This window comes from Penicillium bovifimosum (genome assembly GCF_028826915.1).
Source record: "Penicillium bovifimosum strain IBT 22155 chromosome Unknown utg000006l_segment0_segment0, whole genome shotgun sequence".
NCBI classification, from domain to species: Eukaryota; Fungi; Ascomycota; class Eurotiomycetes; order Eurotiales; family Aspergillaceae; genus Penicillium; species Penicillium bovifimosum.
The window spans coordinates 355918-375209 of record NW_026622715.1 but is presented as its reverse complement, the minus strand read 5'-3'; the positions used below and the strand labels follow the sequence as shown (position 1 = coordinate 375209).

Genomic DNA, 19292 nt, shown 5'->3' with positions numbered 1-19292 from the left:
CAACAGGTATATACGACATCCCTAGGGGATCCCCAAAACGACAAAGCAGCCTACGCTTCATCAGCCTCGCCGCTAGCCTTCTCAGGCTTAGCTAGGGCCTTTTGCCAGACCGTGCGGGCAGCTTCCTTATCAAGAGTAGGGAAGAGAAGGTCAAAGACCTCGGAGTACCAGTTCACTGGGTGGCCTTCAATGCCCTCCTTGATGTTCTAAATGAGAGGGTCAGCGTGAGTAACCCAAAAGAGACCTACAGAGTTATGACTTACCTCTGGTAGCTCAAGCCAGTCAGACGTATTGTCCGCAGGGAAGAGAATCTTGGTAGCTCCAGCGCGACGAGCGGCAACGGTCTTCTCTCTCAACCCTCCAATGCGCAGGACCTTACCAGTTACAGTCAACTCTCCGGTCATAGCAACGGTGGGCTCAAGGGAGTGGTTTAGGGCCAAAGAAAGCAAGGCGCTAGCCATGGTGATACCCGCAGAGGGTCCTGTTGGAATGATTAGTCGCCGATTGGTAGGAAAGAACAATACGCTGCTGTGTTTTCACTTACCATCCTTTGGAACAGCACCTTCAGGGCAGTGCAGGTGGACCTTCGCCTTTTCGAAGAACTGGTTCTCTGGGAATTGTCGGGCCATAACAGATTTCGCGAATGAGTAGGCAATGTGAGTGGACTCCTTCATGACGTTTTGGAGGTTGCCGGTGATTTCGAGTCCCGGACGCGAGTTGTGAGCCAAGGCATTCTCCAGAATACATTCAACATACAGAGCAGCTCCGCCCATGCTGGTCCATGCAAGACCCATGGTGACACCAGGAGGGAACTGATCGTACAAGCGGTCGGAGGTAAAGACAGGAGGTCCAACGTAGTCCTTCAGTTCACCCTTGCCGATGCTGAGATGCACACCCTCTGGAACTTTCAGGGCCAATCGAGGAGTCTCGGTGGTCGACTTCTCTGGCTCGACGGGAACTTGCGCGGGATCAGCTGGCTCATGCTCCTTTGACTCCTCTTGGGCAGCCTTGCCCTCTTCCGTTAGGGCCGCCTGTTCGGACATCACATCCTCGCCTAGATCCTGGACAATCTTGAATGCTGCTTTCCGGTAAACCTTCTCGATCTGCTTCTTCAGGTTGCGGACACCGCTTTCGCGGCAGTATGACTTGATCAACTCCTCGATAGCATCCCGCCCGAGGTTCACATCGACATCCTTCAAGCCCGTGAGCTCCCTAGCGGCGGGGGCTAGATATCTCTCAGCAATGGCCATCTTCTCGTCGGCCACGTAGCCAGACAATTCGATGAGTTCCATACGATCCAGGAGTGGCCGGGGAATAGTGTCAGTCACATTGGCAGTGCAAACGAAGAGGACCTTAGACAGATCCACAGGAACATCCATGTAGTGGTCTAGGAAGGAGTTGTTCTGTTCGGGGTCAAGAAGTTCAAGCAGAGCAGAGGACGGATCACCCTGATGGCCACGCCCGATCTTGTCAATCTCGTCGATGAGGATAAGAGGGTTCTCGGTCTGACACTTCTTGAGAGCTTGGATGATTCGTCCAGGTAGAGCACCCACGTACGTCCGTCGGTGGCCCTTGATCTCTGCGACGTCGGTCAAACCACCGACGGAGAAGCGGTAGTATTGTCTGTTCAGAGCTCGAGCGATCGACTTGCCGATACTGGTCTTTCCAACACCGGGTGGGCCAACCAGACACAGAATCTTCCCTTCGACGGTTCCACGGAGCTTGCCGACGGCGATGAACTCAAGAATACGATCCTTGACATCCTTCAGGCCGTAGTGGTCCTCATCCAGGACGCCCACCGCGTGTTTAACACCGAAGTTTTCCACGCTCTTCTGGCCCCATGGGATTTGGGTCAGCCAGTCTAGGTAGTTGCGGGTAACATTGAACTCCGACGCAGCAGGTTCAAGGTGCGCCAGCTTATTGACCTCCTCATCGAAGACCTTCTTGACAACCTCTGGCATGGCAAGCTTCTCGGCCTTCTCCTTAAATTTCTCGACAAGCTTATCTTTCCCATCAGACTCGATGCCAAGCTCTCTCTTGATGCCCTTCATCTGCTCCATCAGCCAGTATTCTCGTTGGCGTTTCTGGATCTTGGCCTCGACATCTTTGGTAATCTTAGATTGCAGCTGAGCGTTCATCAATTCCTTCTTCAAAACGACAAGTGCTTTGGGAAGACGTTCCTCGATGTTCATGGTCTCGAGAACTTCCTGCATTTCGTGGAGCTCGCCTGCAGATACAGCGGCAGCGAAATCAGCCAATTTGGCCGGTTCATCACTAAGATTTCCAGGGAACTGATCGGTGTAGAAGGCGGAGATTTGATCGCGAAACAAGGGGTTCAGGGTGGCGATCTCCTTGCACACATTGACAATCTCGCTGGTTACCGCACGGATGATTGCATTCTTCTTATCGAATGGCTCTTCAACCAAGTTTTCAACATTGACCAAGCTGACAGGGTGTTTCTTGAGGAATGAGGTGGGTTCGTAATGGTCTTGGGGAGCTGCCTCGGGGGCGCCTTCTTCGAAGCTGGCCACAACATCACCTCGCTTTTCGGTCGTTTTATCTTCCGATGTAGGCACGGGTGGGGCTGCGGCATCTTTGTTCTCACCAGGAGGAAGTAGGGATGAGATCTTGATACGTCGGTGGGGGTAGAGAACTGCGGTCACACCGCTTGCCTCCCCGCGAAGAGGGTATGCGGCGGTGATCTGAGCAAAAACTCCGGTATCGTAAACATCATCCAATTTCTCAATCACATCGCCATCGGCGTTGTCATCCTTGAACAAGAATGCCCCGACGTACGGTTGGCCCCGTTTCATCATATCCTGGATCGCAACGGCGACATTCGGGTCGCGAATAGTGATCGCTTTGTAAAAGCCGGGGAAAAGTGGACGCTTGGCAATGGGAATTGCCATCACCTGGGGGTAAACGTCCGGAACTGTCGGCTTTTGTAAAGCCTTTTCTCCAGATCCCTTCTTACCCTTCTTTCCACTGTCGTCATTTCCGCTATTACCGCCACTGCTTGCGCCGCTGGGTTTTGAGTCGGCCGGGCTATCACTTGGTGGGATCGGTGAAGGTGTATCGTTCGAGTCCTCCTTTCCTTCCAATGCATTGGCATCCTTCTTCGTCCTTTCTTCAACTCCGCGCTCTTTATCAGATGACCGGTCCTTTCTCCGCGTGTGAGCTACCTGGTCTGCGGAAGAGATGCCTTTTGCTGATTCAGCCCCCTTCCTCCGCGATTCAGGTGCACGATCTGTTTCTTTATCATTATGATTGATCTCATGCTCTTCTTTCTCTTCCAGCTCGTCTTTGGGGTCCTCTGGTGGGGGCTTCTCTTTCCGCTGGATGGAGCTGACAGAGAAGGCGCGGGAGGACGAGGGAAGAGAGTGGCCGAGGCGGGCTGAGATTAGTGTTGAGTGAAAGGTTGCATTGTATCTCGGTGAAGCAAGAAACGGGCGTCGGAGGAGAGGTCGAGGCGTTTGATGGAGCGCAGCTCTCCAGGGGAGGGTCTGGCCGCGGAGCATGCTCCTGGAGGATGCGGGACCGCCGAGGGATGAAAAGACAAGAGGTACGAATAAAGAACCGTGACAGCCCGTGACACAGCTCCAAGAAGATAGTAATTAGTATTAAACACGAAGGGAGAGAGAGAGGAAGCTGAATGTCCGTAGTCGGAGTCCGGAGTCTGATGTTGCTTCGGTAAGCAACTCTTTCATCATCGCTCGGTCATACGTTATTCCGAGAAACTTCTCTCTCCGAAGAACTCGAAGCTTCTGTGAACAGGAGAGTAGTTCACTTCTGGTTTGAACGGTTATTGGTCGCTTCGTATACTATTCTTTTTTTTTCGTGTTGAAATTGTCATTCATTTTTCGGATATCTTCCCTCTCAGTCCTCTCATAATCCTGACAAACACGACCGTCGTCAACCGTCACTCGGCTATTACTATCCATGAATTCATCTACGGCATTCCCCAAGGCCGCGGCTCTCCCCGCGCGTCTGTTGCGCACCCAACGACAATATACCAAACAATCTTCCACCAGCAGCATTTGCTCATCCAACCAAACACGAAATTATCATGCAACCGTCTCCGATTCCCCGGCTAGGCGTCTCCGGGAGGGTGTTTCCAAGAGAAAGGACTCATCGGTGATATCGGCTAGGGTATGTCGTCCTTTACGAGTCTTCATGGTCCAATTTGTTAACGATATCTCTTTCGTTACATTGTTAGGCCTTCCACACTACCTCTCCTCTCGCAGCCATTCCCGATCCCTACAAGGTTCTCGGCGTTGACAAAAAGGCGTCTGCTGGCGACATCAAGAAGGCCTACTACGGCTTGGCGAAGAAGTATCACCCGGACACCAACAAGGACCCCAAAGCCAAAGACAAGTTTGCGGAGGCCCAGACTGCTTATGAACTTCTATCCGACGCCCAGAAGCGAGAGAATTACGACAAATTTGGTTCGGCCGCTTTCGATCAAAACGGCGGGTTCGATCCCAACGCCGGTAACCCGTTCGCTGGTGCTGGAGGATTCCATGGCTTCGGCGGCGGCTTCGGTGGTGGTGGTTTTGGTGGAGGCTTCACCGGCGACATCAATTTCGAGGATCTATTTGGAGCCTTTACTGGAGGAGCGCGCCGTGGCCCCCGCGGTGGTCGCAACCCTTTCCAGGAACAGATCTTGGTTGGTGAAGACATTGAGGTGCAGACCAGCATCTCATTCATGGATGCTGCAAAGGGCACGACGCAAGAAATCGTCATCACACCATTGACCAAGTGCGGAACCTGCAAAGGTGATGGATTGAAGGCAGGTGCCAAGCGCTCCCAATGTCGTCAGTGCAATGGTACCGGTACCCGCGTTCATATGATGCAGGGTGGCTTCCAAGTCGCCGCGACATGTGATGCTTGTGGAGGTGCCGGCATGTCTGTTCCTCGTGGGTCTGAATGCAGCCCCTGCAGAGGAAACGGTGTGGTCAGGGAGCGCAAGACTCTCAAGGTTGACATCCCCGGCGGTGTCGAGGATGGTATGCGTTTGCGAGTGACCGGCGAAGGTGACAACCCACCCACTGGAACAGCCGCTCCTGCTGGCGCTCGCACCAGACCTGGTGATCTTTACGTTTCCATTCGTGTTGCCCCAGACCACCGCTTCAGTCGGTCCGGGTCCGACATCCTTTACACAGCCTCAATTCCCCTCACCACTGCCCTTCTCGGTGGCGAGGTCACCATCCCAACTCTCGATAGCCAAGTGAAGGTCAAGGTGGCCACAGGTACCGGTACCGGTGACCGAATCACTTTATCGGGAATGGGCATGAAGAAGCTTGGTGGCCGTGCGCGTGGTTACACTCCCAATGGCGACCTTAAGGTTGAGTTCAAAGTCAACATGCCTAAATACTTGACAGGCAACCAGCGCACTATCTTGGAGGTTCTCGCAGATGAGATGGGCGATAAGACAGCGAAGCGGACAATGAACTTCAGCAAGGATAGGTAAGATGCACACCCGGTTCATGGTTGACGTTGACTCTTGTACTGACTTGTTACCCGACAGCCCCTCTACCTCCGAGAGCGCCGAGAACTCGACCAAAAATGAAGGCTTCCTTAAGTCTGTCTGGCATCGCCTCACGGAAAAGCATGATTCTTCCAAGCCAACCCAGGGCGACAAGGATAGCAAAGGCCCCAGCAAGGAATCCGAAAAGAAGGAAGCTGACAGCGATGCCAGCGAGGATAGCTCGAAGAAGAGCTGAAAATTGTAAATCATGTAATCTATATCCGTTTGTATTTACCTCACCCATGTCATAGCGCCGGCGATATTGGGGACCTGTTCTGCCTAGGTGATAGGGGCAGAATACTGTACTATTATTGAGTGATAGACGTTCAAATAGCTCTCCGCTTATTTTGATTGTAACTGTACCGTTCTTCTATGCATTGACTTATGTCACTTGATCACTGCAATTAAACGCTCTGTCCAATGGCTGTGCTCTACTCCGTATATGTGTTTGTAGTAATGTGTTGTTTTGGAATTCGTACAGTGCGGTTTTGTGGCCATCATGGGTTCTAACTATAGCCATAAGGTACCTAGTCTACAACAACATCATATGACACATAATCTTAGAAGTTCAAGTCAGTAGTTACAAGTAGGTCTAAGGTAACGAGTATTAAGCGGTAAAACACCGCTTCCCCCAAACAATGAAGGCGACTCGATATTATGGTCATAATGGCCACAAACCACGACCGTGCTGTTGGCGCCTATCGAAGGACGGTCACGGACATCCCATCCCACCTTTTAGGCTTTCCCTCCTTCAACACTTCAACACTTCTACACTCTATGCAACTCTGTTCCTTCGACAAAACATTCCCGCATTTCATTTGAATTCCTAGCGTCGAATAGTTCATAATCAAACCGAGGTCATTGACACACTAGTCCATCAGCTGTTGCCTTTCCGCCTCCCTTACCCCACAGCCTTGTCTCCGCTCCCCTCAGACACGGAGCTTCTGACCACCCCTGCCCCGCGCTTTCTCTCACATCCGATTTTCGTGTTGTTGGATGGGAGCATATAGCTCCTGGCAGTTACCCGACAATGGCCCAGTCGCCGATGCTTTCATGTCCGCTGAAGCAGACCAACGAGATTGATTGGATTCAGCCCCTCAAAGATTACATCCGTCAGACCTACGGCGAGGATCCCGAGCGATACAGCCAAGAATGCGTGACTCTCAACCGACTTCGCCAGGACATGAGGGGTGCAGGGAAAGACAGTGCTACCGGTCGCGATCTGTTATATCGATACTATGGCCAGTTGGAGCTGCTGGACCTCAGGTTCCCCGTCGATGAGAATCACATCAAGATCTCGTTCACATGGTAGGTGGTTCCTACCTAGTTCCGAGCTTTTGTTGATATTAATAGCCCTTAGGTATGATGCCTTTACCCACAAGCCTACCTCTCAATACTCCCTTGCCTACGAAAAGGCGTCCATCATCTTTAACATCTCGGCCGTCCTGTCTTGCCATGCCGCCAACCAAAACCGAGGCGACGAGACCGGCGTCAAGACCGCCTACCATTCATTTCAAGCATCCGCCGGGATGTTTACGTACATAAATGAGAACTTCTTGCACGCGCCATCGACCGACCTGAACCGGGACACCGTCAAGACACTGATCCATGTCACACTAGCTCAAGCTCAAGAGGTGTTCTTTGAGAAACAAGTAACAGATCAGAAGAAGCCTGGTTTCTTGGCTAAGCTTGCTGGACAAGCAGCATATCTCTACTCGCAAGCTGCCGAGACAATGCAGGACTTCGTTGGCAAGAATGTGTTTGACAGGGTCTGGACGATCGTCGTGCAAGCCAAGGCAGCGCATATGGCATCAGTAGCATCATATTACCAGGCCATTGCGGACAGCGAAAGCGGGTCGCATGGGGTTGCTATTGCTCGTTTACAGATGGCTGACAAGCAGTCCGCTACTGCTTTGAGCTGGGCAAAGACATTCCCCTCATCGGCCGCAGCGACCACTAACTTGACAGCTGAGTCCGGGACCAACCTTTTGGACCTTATCAAGCATAACCAGGCAAATGTGCAAGCTATCCTTACTACAATGATCAAGGACAATGACTTCATCTACCACCAGCCGGTTCCCAATGAGGCTGGTCTTTCCCCAGTCGCTAAGCTTCCAGCTGCCAAGGCGATTCCTGTCAGCGAACTATACCAAGGGCAAGATATTCAGCGAATCATAGGGCCTGATATATTCCAAAAACTGGTGCCCATGTCCGTCACTGAGACCGCTAGTCTTTACGACGAAGAAAAGGCCAAGTTGATTCGGGCCGAAACCGAAAAGGTGGAGACGGCCAATGGCGAAATGGCTGCTAGTTTAGACTACCTCAAATTGCCAGGCAGTCTCAATATCTTGAAGGGAGGCATGAACCAGGAGATGACAGTCGACGAGGAGTTCCGTCGCTGGTGCTCCGAGCTCGCTGGTCACAAACCTTTCCATAGAGCATTCGACGACTTAAAGGAACGCAAGGCGGAAGTACTGTCCCAGTTGGAAGAGTGTTCAAAGCAGCTTGACTTGGAAGAGAGCGTCTGTGAAAAGATGCGTTCCAAGTACGGAGCAGATTGGAGCCAGCAACCCAGTTCCAGACTCAACCCCACGCTTCGAGGCGATGTTCGAGCGTATCGAGATACTATTAATGAGGCTAGTGCGAGTGACTCCCAGTTGTCTGCCACACTCCGACAGTATGAGAGCGATTTTGATGAGATGCGGTCTGCCGGTGAAACTGATGAGGCCGATGTGCTCTTCCAGCGAGCCTTGATCAAAGCCGGATCGAAGCAAAGTAAGGGCAAGAACGGCGTCACCAGTCCCGCGGAAGGTACGCTGCTGGATGATGTGTATGATGAGGGCAGTGTCTCTGTTGCAGAACAGATTGCCAGGGTGGAGGAAGTTCTGAAGAAACTGAACCTCCTGAAGCGAGAGAGGTCCCAGGTACTCAAGGATCTCAAGGAGAAGGTAAGCTTCCTATTCTATATTTTCCACGACTGCATTCTCACTATCATTCTAGGTTCACAATGATGACATCTCGAATGTCCTAATTCTTAACAAAAAGTCAATTACCGGCCAAGAGTCCCAACTCTTCGACGCGGAGTTGGAAAAGTTCCGGCCGCATCAGAATCGGCTTCTGCAGGCTCAGCATAAGCAATCATCTCTGATGAAAGAACTCACCAAAATATACGGTGACCTCCTTCAAGACAAAAGAGTCCAATCCGAGCAGTCCAAATACGAGTCTATCACGAGGCAACGTAATTCCGTGATGGCTCGTTACAAGAAGGTCTACGAAGCCTTCCATGGCCTTTCATCGGGGATCAGTCAAGCCCGGACTTTCTATAAGGACATGGGCGACAACGTCGAAAGTCTTCGCAAGAATGTCGAAACCTTCATTAACAACCGCCGGTCCGAAGGTGCTCAGCTTCTCAGCCAGATCGAGCGCGACAAGGCTAGCGGAGTCTCGGAGCAAGAAGATCGCGAGCGAGAGAAGCTGCGCCAGCTAATGGAGCGTCTCTCGACGGAACCGAAGAACTCATCGACCTCACCTTCCACGGGATCAGCGAAACCGCCCTCAAAAATCAAGTCACCACCCCCGCCGGTCCAGACGCCGGCGTATGGAACGACCGGTCCATCCCCACAGATGTCACCCCGCTACCCGCCTGTGCCCGGAGCGCCGCCGCACGGTGTACCTCTCTCACACTCCCCAGCACCTTACGGGCAGTACATGGGAGGTGCTCCGGGGGCTTACCCACCCCAGCCCTTCCAGCAAGGCGCAGCAGCTCCTTTGTCGGAGGGCTACAACCCTATGGCATACCCATATCAGACTCCCGTGTCTCCTCCCCCGAACCAGCAATTTTTCTCTTCCACCCCAGCCCCGTACGGCGGTTACTCGAATTCCAGCACGCCGGCTCCCGGTGCTACCCCTGCCTCTGCGCACTACATGGCCCCGCAGGGCTACGTCCCGCCTCCGCCTCCACCGCGCCCCCCAGCAGACGGCCTATCCTCCTGCAACAGGTGGTATGTACCCATCTGGTCCTGGTGGTTATGCGCAGAGTAGGCCGTATGGACACCACAAGAACCCCTCACAGTCCCAGATGCAGCCGCAGTCTGGCACTTCCGCGGATCCGTGGGCTGGTCTTAACGCGTGGAAATAAATGCGAGTTCTGGCTGCATGGTGCGGTGGGAAGGAGCTGGGTTGGGTCTGTGGGCAAAATGGGACTGAAAATGGGTTGAGAAGGGGAAGGGAACATATATCTCGGCGTTCATTGACTTTGCTTTACACTTCTTTGCCGAGGTCACCCTCGATCAATTCTTTCTGATTCCGCGGTTTCATGCTGTCTTTCTCAAACTGCTTCTTTCGGAGAGCTTTGTCTTTGTTCTCACGTTCCAATTGGACATCTTCGTTTTTTCTGTTCCTTGTACATGATGAATGAACTATATTCTAGCGAGTAGGAAGTCATGCGTTCTCAAATTAAGCTTTTTTGGTACATTCTCATGAGTCATGTCCTTGATCTCCAGACGGAATGTGGAATGCGTCACTATAGCTGTAGCAACCGAAGGATATACTAGAAGAGAAGTTCAGCTGCGTCAGAATAATATAACATAAGAAGTATAACTAAATCTACATAGTAACTAACTATGAAGCCCCCAACACCAATCAAAGAGATAAACAATAGAGACCAGCACCGAACACCAATGGGTATCTTAATAAAAGCCGGAACTAGCCGCCAGACCCTCTCATATATCACCACACCACCCAGAGCATACTGTCAACCAGGACAGCACAGCACCAGCGCAGCAGGATTCGAGGCAAAATAACACCCCCCAGCTCCGTCTAACCCCAACTCACTGTAACAATGTAACAGAAGAAGCCAGTAATTAGAGCAAAAGCAAAAAGAGAACAAACCACTCTCCACCCCCTACTCCTACGGCTGGAACCGCAACCGAAACTGTCTCCCCCTCCGGTCCTCACGCACAGTATACAGAAACCGCGCAATAGTCTCCTGCTCCGACAGACCGGCACTGTTAAAGTGCTTGCGCACGACACGCGCGAACTGGTCTTTGCTCACGCGGTCTTGGCCTGCGACGCGGTGGAGTGCCGAGTCCGAGGGTGATGTCGAGTCGGATGCGTGTGGTCTGTTGGAGTTCTGGGTTTGAGTCTGACTTTCACTTTGCCTCTGGTTGTGATATTGGGCACGACGGGCGGCGAGGGAGGTTGGGGAGCGGAGGCCGACGCCTTGCGAGAGGATCATGCGGGAGTAGTCGTTTGAGAAGGCGGAGGGTGTTGGGAGTTTGTGGACGTGGCGGTAGGAGTGGAGGATTTCGAGGGGGAGGTCTGTCCAGGAGAGCTTTGGGGAGTTATATTAGTTTGGTTTAGTCTGATTTGTGTGGGTGTATAGGGAGTGTTGGGAGTGATGAATCACTTCTCTTTTTTTTTTTTCAGAGAAGTAGGTACATACTTGAGGTTGTTCTTCGACCTGCTGTTCTATGGCAGGCGCACTAGTCACCGATACCTTCTCTTTTGCTGCTGGTCTGCGCTTATTGGCTTTGGGGTAGTCCCTTGTGCCGCTCGAGGCTTCGGATCTCGAGTCATCCACTGCTGTGGTGCGTTGACGCGGGGGTGCCATGCCTAAGCTCGAGGCTGGTGTGATTTTGGAATGGGTGTGGTTTTCAATGTTTTGGATTTGAATTCAGGGGTTGCTGGGAGGATTGGATCGAGTATGGATTTGCTAGAAAGAGTAGATTGCGTGGATGGCGCTGTTAGTCTGGGCTTTGACACTGGAGATTCTCGTTTCCCCGAGCGGCCGGGAGTGGCAGAAACGTCATCTCCGTCCCAAGAATGGACGCCTAAGGCGAAAGGTTGGTCTGTAGACGAGATATGATTGGTTGGAGGTTCGCGTCACGGCCAGTTAAAGTGCTTTGAGATTGTGACCTTGGCTCGTGTACGGTGTCGGCTATTTGGATCTACCCGTGACTTATTACACAGTACTCCGTAAAGTGGACAATTCCTCATTATACTCGCGCTCTTCATAGACTGAACTGCTCCTTTCACGACCCTCATGCTCAACCCCTGGGCATGGGTCTTTGGAGCATACTCCGTACATTAGGACCTCGGAAGCGGTGTGCCTCCCGGACATTTGCCCGAAGTCTTATCAGTGGCTTATCAGTGACAGCATGAGTCATGACACAGGATCTTCTACACATCTGCTCCACGCACGCGCTACACAGTATGAATTTGGACTGCGGCATACCGCATACCTGCACCCATCGGTAGGGGCGTACAGCTGAATCGTTCATGGATCTGGATATCCAGATCTCTCTCAAATCTCAATGAACTGCTTGGGAGATTAAAGGCGATTCCAGAGAATGAAGAGGTAGACACTGACCAGTCACTACTCACTACTGCTCAATCTCTACCTCTTCCTCTGGAATCACCTTTAAGTTCCCTAGCATTTCAGTGAGAGAGGGCAAGGCCGAAGGCTGGTTGGTGGCTATCGACCCATCGTGGAAGACACCTCCGGCTACCTGGTCCGCGGACCGCGAGCTTTACCACTTCTATAAAAATTGGCACGGACGACCGATGCGGGACATACCGACATCTAGTACTCGTATTTGGTACGGGATGTGAGGCGACAAGTGGCGCCAGGCTCTCGGGTCAGCGTTCTGAGAGGCTGACGGTCCTTTTTAAGTCTGTACCTGTAGGTAGTGCGCGTAGAGGTCCTTTTAACCTTTACCTCCCATCACTGCCTGCTGTACGGTATATCCGTGGCTGTGGAGGGTTGCTCCGCAGGTAATCTTGAGCCTCTCATGCAGGAGGGATGATAAAAGGTGAACTTCATCCTGGATCATTTACTGAGTCGATATCGGTCCGCACGATCGTGCGTATCGGCTTTGCAGAGGTGGTAATGCCTGTCAACTAGCCACAAGAGGCGACGTCCAAGGGTCAACACCGGCCTTTGTAGGGCGTGCGGAACTCGCTTCAAAGCGTTTGAGGGAATCAGAACTCGAAGGTTCAGGAGTATAAGACACAGTACTCAAAACAGTCTTGGAAAGAACTTGTATCGCCGGTTGGCCGAGAGAAGCACAATGAGACTTCACCTCTGATGCAAATTTAGGATAGATCCCACCAAGCGATCAATGGTAGGCAATCAAGGTTACAAAGTCATGGCACATGTCACACTTCGCATTCAAATTTGCATTTATCCGCACGAACATACATTAGCCTTTCGTAACTACGCAATCCAAGGGACCAAGACTCTATTTTTTGAAGAAACCCTAAATTATACATCGTGGGATAGTAGTAGGTAGTCATACAGTACGGACTACGGAGTAGACGCTACGGGGACTAACCTTGGAAATAGTCTAAACCGAACTACCGCAGATCATCCCAGCTAATCCCAAATAGTGTTAGAATGGACAGCAAGTCTGCTCAAACCCCCACGGCTCTAAGGTGAAAATTTCAATCGATCTCCACGGATTGCCTCTACAGTCTACACTCTACAGAGTCCAGACAAAAGCACCCCACAAGCCTCACCGCTACATGCGGAGTACGTATGTAGACTGGACTTGCACGTCCAACCCTCGTCCCCGGAAGTACGACGGAGACAGGGGAGAAAAATGCAACAATGATAGTTATATCCGAGGAACTTCCGTTATCCCGAGGCATCCAACCTTAATAACCCTCGGCTTTACATACAAATAACAAGAAAGGGAAAAAAAAGCAGGATAGACAAGCAATTCCCTGCATACCAAGTGGCAAAGGCACAAGATTTAGACACGGTTTAGGAAATACTACCTGCATGGGTAGTACATCCGCCCAAAAAACCAGATCAGCCACGGCACATCTCCCCAGACTGCAGGTCCAGCTCCCGTTCCGAGCCTCGGATGAATCTCGGACTCCAGTAGATGCAGGGGTTCTCGGCAGTATTTTTCAATTTTTCTGTGTAGGGGATACGAACTCATACAGTGTAAAGTTGACTTGTGAGAGAGACAATAGCGGGCGGAGGGTGTGGGGGTGCGTACCGGGTCGATACATCCATACACCCAGGGGAGAAGGTCGCAAGATTTGGAAACCGGCACGGTCGTGCAGACTGCAGACCGACTCGGCACGGGAATGCCGTGGAAAACGCCCGAGTTGCGTAAATCGGGGAGGTAAAGACGGGAACGAGCAGAAAGGGACAAAGGAAAAAAAATTTCTTGTTTCTAATAATGGGTGAATTGATCCGGTATCTCACCGAGATGCCCCTTTTTGCATAGTTACTTGAATGAGTGCTTTCTCCGTGAAAATTTTACTTGTCTAGAACTTGGTTTCTCCGTGCTGTAACTACCGGACTTACCTACACTAGAATCGCTCAGTCTCCGCTGACTACTACAGCACTATTTTCGGTAGTTACAGATTCAACCCACGCCAAGATTCTCAGACTTTTCTATTCCTATCCAGTAGGAATTTAAAAAAGCCACATGATCATCGTGGAGATTCGAAAGACTTGGCTCCGTATCGGCACTAAGCCCCGCAAGTGGGAGAAGGCGTCTCGCAACCCATTGAATGGCATGAGGGCTGGATCTCCGAGTTCTCCCGACGGGCTTCATACCCAGTCCAGCCCTATGGGCTGGTGGTGGTTTGTACCTGCAGGATTGGTTCTGGGGTGGGAGAGTGTCGTCATTCCGATACTCTATTCAATACTCTATTGCTGTCATGATGATGTGTACCTCAATGCTTATATTCAATAGTTGCATGTAGACAATCTAAATTCAACTGTCATTGAATCCTTCAAATCCTCTCCTATCAATCTCTTATCAGCGGAAACTAGAAATCTGGAGAAAAAAAAGAAAGAAAAAACACCCCCTCTATGACGCCATTTCCCCCAAGGTACTTTGAGTTCACCAGGGTGTAGCTGGATGCACACTGCACGGTGAACGCCGAGGTAAGCATAAAGTAAACATGCTGTGATTATGCATCCTGAAGCCATCTGATCAAGCTTCGACATCCCTGTCCTAATCTCAAAGATGAACATATGATTCTCGCGTGCATGTGAAAAGCTCTCCCCTCCCCTGGAGATCTGGACCCCGCTTCATCTCATCCTATTCGGGTAACGGAACTCCGGAGTTCCCGTAGCTTAGTAGCTTTGCTAGTCCTTGCGGGTTTCAATAATCCCCTAAACCCTATCCCCATTCGGAGTACACGTGCTACGGAGAACTAACTACATGGGTTGGTCCCAGGGAGGAGCAGATCAATTGCACCAGGGCTCCAGGTTAGGTCCTGCTGGGGGCGACTGGAGGAGCGACCTAGGTACTGTAGTACTTGCGTAAATAACTAGTAAATGTTTATTTTCATCTCGGGGCTTGGCCCGTTGAGGATTTTCGATGGGGCAAGATAGGTGAAGGAGTCAAGCCCCGGATCATACTGTGTGATTGACCTGCGGAGTAATCTACGTGGTCTCTTTTCCCCTTATCTTTCTGTTGTAGCCTTGTTTTGTATATGTCTACCCCTGACTACTAGATCTGTCTCATCTGGAACTAAGTGATCTACTGCATGCGGTACCTGAACGTAGCTATGCACATCAACCCTAACAGGAACCTGCGTCCTGCACCGTCGAACAAGTGGATGCGAGCGACAGGGGCATTGTACTGTAACCCAAAATCCTATCCGCAAGTGGGTGGCATTACTCCATTCGGCGAAGGCGAATATGGGGTAAGAGAAACTGGTGATAAATCGCTCAGAGTGGAGAACTGGAGATGGTGAAGAGCAGAGAATTTTTATTTTATTTTCACTTGCAACGGGTACTCCGTAGTTATGGATTTTGGACCTTTGGTAGACGGGTATTCACCGGGAACTGGGACAGGACACGGTAGACTTTCCCTTTTCTTTTCGCTCTCCCCCGCTTTGTAATAAGGGAAAAGGAAATACCCTTATCTCTTCCCCAGAATGTCACATGGTGTCAGTTCAGATAGCACTCAGATAGGATATTTCCAAGGCTGCCGGGTAAAAGAAGAACTATCCCACCAATGGTCTGATCACGGACTCCGGAATGGCGGCCCCGCATGTGGTGATATCAGTGTGAGGGTGAGAGCATTTGCGTTTAATGGGCCTGCCAAGGGGGTAAATTGTTCCAGAAGCTGTGGATCGCGGATCCTTGTCTTGGCGAGCTATGGTGGGCTTAAGGTAAGGTGTGTGTGTATAAGGGGATAGCTGAGGGCTGAATTTGGGGAAATCCATTAGGTAATCACATGTAGACCACAAGGGCCCAAACCAGCTCATTGATCAGGGTTGCACTGTAGAAAAAGAAAAAAATCATTTACAGCATATGTGTCTTCAAATCAGCCTGACAGCCTCGAGGTCGCTCGAGGTCCCATTACATCACGAATAGAGTAACAAAATGGACACCCACCCCTCATTCCTTTTGGTCTTGTGGAATGTTAAATGTTGCCCCAAAAGCTAAAACACTACCCCGGATTATCCCTTTTTGCTAAACTCTCCCCGCATCAAGGACCTGCCAAGTATGACAAAATGTCACCTCAAGAATGTCAAATTCAAGTCATACTCTCCACGCTGGTAGGACATGCCACATACAACAGTAAATTGCACCTGAATATTGACAGCCTAAATCAGCCCCTTAACTACCTGGTCCACACTACACCCGGTAAATTGCGTCTTTGTCTTTAGCTGACCGGTGGCGCTAGTTGGAAGGGGTTTCAGGCGACCTTACAAGCGACCCTAGGCAGCAAGAAAGGGGAGATCAGGGCGATTGGAAACGCAGCGCAAAATAGAGACCATCCCCTGTTCCAAGCAAGCTCGTTGGTTATTGGTTACATGCACGAGTGTGTCCTTCTTTTCTTTTCAGCGGCTTTCAGCTGGGTTTTGTTGGCCGAGCACGCCATGACTCACACCGTATTGGATTGATGTCCAGCCAGTTGGTAGAGGTACCGGGTGTCTCCTGTGAGGTCGTGCTGCTCTCGTTGTCACCGGAGTATGAGCGAGGTTAGATCATGATGTGCATTGATCTCCAATCTCCAAAACCTTGAAAATATCAAGATGGAGTTAGGTAAGACTAAAAGAAATCATTATCCATGAACCTTGTCTCAAGGCCCCGGACCCTACATCGTACGCTATCTTGCGTGACGATCTGGGAGGTGCGGGGGTGATTGCCAACCGTTAGGTACTAGAAATAGATATCACTGGTTGAAATCTTTGATACACGAGTGTCCAAAATCCCAAATCTGAGAAATCTCTGCTGTCTCGGATGGAAAGAGAACACAGTCAAAGCCACGGAGGACGACGAGGCTCCGGACTGAGGGCGGAGGGCGTTCGGGGCTATCTCCATAGTCCTAATCGAGGAGTAAGTAACATTCATCCTTTCCTCTTGCACTTACTCATTGTTTCTGTTTCTGTTACTTTTTTCACTGTGTACTTTTTTTCCCTGTCCCCTTAGCTACCCTTGCCTTGCTCTTCTGTCCCGCATTAGTCATGCCTAGTCCTTCTTAGAACTGGTTTTGCTTTTTGCTTTTTATCCCGTCAGGATCGACGTACCCGCCCTGTGCGCTGGTCTGCATACCGGATATTAGTCAATACTCAATAGGATAGATCAGCATTGTCGAAGAAACTGGAATGCTAAGAGCGCGATACGCGGAATCCAACACAGTCACGAAACCCCCTGTGTGGTTTCAAATCCACATACATACTGCAAATGCTATAAGTTGACAGTAGCAGTGTGCATCATGCATAGGATATGTACATAGCTTGCTTCCCCGGATGGCGTGATAGGTTAGCCTTAATGTGGAGGTGGCACAGAGCCTGGCGGCGATATCGGAGGATCAATCCCATTCTAGGGGGCGATCGCGACGATCAAGGGCAGATTTTGCAGATTTTGCAGAAGATTTACCCCGAGATGTCAGGCGCAGATCGTCTGCTGCGGGTGCGATTTCGGTGACCAGAGCGTATCGCTGGGGGATTGCGGGGGAGTTAGAGGTGGAAACGCGCAAATGCCTATTTGGGGTAGTTCTTTGGAGTCTGGGGATCACCGGGTATATCGGCGTGATAGACTTCGTCGATCATTTCTAAAGAGTTAGACCGATTGAGGATGTTGGACGTCGGAGTTTTCTCTTTGAGTTTTGGCAATTGTCACCGGTTTGTACGTAGTGGACCCCACCGCTGGAGATTGACTTAGTAGAGTGGGAGTGCATACAACATCGATAGCTTGTGGATCTTATCGATGGTCACGAGGATCTTCTCCAGGTGAGAGGGTGATTGAGATTAGAGGGAAATGAGACGAGTTATCTTTTTACCGCGTAGTTACATTCTGAGCAAGCTCTCTACAATAGATCATATTCTTGTGGGGGTCAGGAGAGCGAACTCATCACCTGAAACAACTCACATCCAACTTCCAAGCGCCCGGTTTCAGATCCCAGAACAACAGGAAAATCATCGGCAAAAGGCGGGTAATCACTTCGACACATCTGTTAATATTCGAATAAAAAATTAAGACCAGATTATTTGATCAGACTGTCTTGATATCCTGCAAATCGCCACTCCGAGTACGGAAGTTCTCCATAGTACCCCGTGGAGAACCATTGGGGAACTGCAACTTGAGATATCCCCTTCGGGAAGCTATCGGGACGTATTGATCCCAAAATCAGAATGGAGAACGGGATTCGTGCAATTTCTCGATATACGCTGAGTTCCCGGTAAAAGCGCCTCAGCTCGGTAGACCGGCACCTTTAAGGAGGAGCTAGCCTGATTGCTGGAGCCTCCTTATCTTTGGGATTTTGCTTGTTCGCTCTTCTCCGCATATGTGACCAGGATCCGGGAATTCAGCCAATACTTTAGGTAGACTGTAGGAACTGCGGGGATCGGCTGAATGCGCTGTTCCGAGTGAGAATGTTTCCGTTGCGATCTGCCACTAAGGGACTGGTCCCTGCGGCTTAGTTAGAGATCACGTACATTGTACATTGTACATTGTACATCGTATATAGATGTGTTTATTTGGCTTTTATATACATAGTCATATACGTAATGTATGTGGTAGAATACATAGAGATGAATAATCGTTTCAACAGCGATATGATGACTACGTAATAATCATAACCTTCGAATGGATACCCCGGACTTAGACCAACCAAACACCTCAGCCCCAGCACATGGGTAAACGCGACCGGACTCGGATCTTGCCGAGTGGGCATTATCTTTGTTTATCCCGTTTGTCCCGTTATGACCTCGGCCCTTATCCCCTTTGGGCCTTGGCTTTTCTGTTCTAAGCCGGGGAAAGTCCGGGCCAAACTTGGTACGGAGAAAGATGTCCGATGTGTATCTGGGGGAGAAGCGTGAACCAGTGTGACAGACTGATAGCGATAACAATATGATGTTCCTTCTCGAGAACCGGGGCCCCAGACCCCGGTTATTACGATTTCAGATTCAACCGGCTAAGAAAGGGTATCTACAACACCCCTGGTACGCTGGACTTGGCCAGACTTGGTAGACATTGGCTGACAGTCGAGGATACCGCTGTCTCTTGCGCAAGGAATGCAGCCCCAGTGCTCATCGTACAGGGGTTGACAACTCGCATCTCGAGATACGCGGCTTTGCGGCTGCATGGCAGCTGCATCAGGGCTATCAATAATTGGACGATCCGCGCCTATCAGCGCTCTCCATCAGCTTTATCGGTAGGTTCAAGGGGGAGCTGATGCCAGGGTGATCCAGGTTTATTTTGTTTGATTAATGATAACGTTAGTCATTTCTTATTTTTCCCCGAAATCCGGGGGATTATCGGCCAACCTGGATCAATGGA

The 19292-nt window shown here is 50.7% G+C and overlaps 4 protein-coding genes across 4 annotated transcripts; 2 read left to right on the top strand and 2 right to left on the bottom strand.

Moving 5' to 3' along the window:
* Positions 1-50: 50 nt before the first annotated feature.
* N7515_007771 (endopeptidase La) lies at positions 51-3518 on the bottom strand (the record flags this gene model as incomplete). The annotated part of the gene is made up of 3 exons (XM_056668515.1): positions 51-206; positions 264-481; positions 545-3518. 3 exons carry the CDS (start codon positions 3516-3518, stop codon positions 51-53), a joined length of 3348 nt encoding a protein of 1115 aa, XP_056518345.1.
* Positions 3519-3939: 421 nt separating this feature from the next.
* Positions 3940-5723, top strand: N7515_007770 (putative mitochondrial DnaJ chaperone (Mdj1); the record flags this gene model as incomplete). The annotated part of the gene is made up of 3 exons (XM_056668514.1): positions 3940-4149; positions 4217-5466; positions 5528-5723. The coding sequence occupies 3 exons, from the start codon at positions 3940-3942 to the stop codon at positions 5721-5723; spliced, it is 1656 nt and encodes a 551-aa protein (XP_056518344.1).
* Positions 5724-6557: 834 nt separating this feature from the next.
* On the top strand, positions 6558-9665 carry bro1 (putative signal transduction protein BroA; the record flags this gene model as incomplete). The annotated part of the gene is given in 4 exon segments (XM_056668513.1): positions 6558-6835; positions 6888-8475; positions 8528-9395; positions 9412-9665. 4 exon segments carry the CDS (start codon positions 6558-6560, stop codon positions 9663-9665), a joined length of 2988 nt encoding a protein of 995 aa, XP_056518343.1.
* Positions 9666-10436: 771 nt separating this feature from the next.
* N7515_007768 (histone deacetylase complex subunit SAP30 Sin3-binding domain-containing protein) lies at positions 10437-11138 on the bottom strand (the record flags this gene model as incomplete). Its single annotated transcript, XM_056668512.1, has 2 exons — positions 10437-10859; positions 10971-11138. The coding sequence occupies 2 exons, from the start codon at positions 11136-11138 to the stop codon at positions 10437-10439; spliced, it is 591 nt and encodes a 196-aa protein (XP_056518342.1).
* Positions 11139-19292: the final 8154 nt, after the last annotated feature.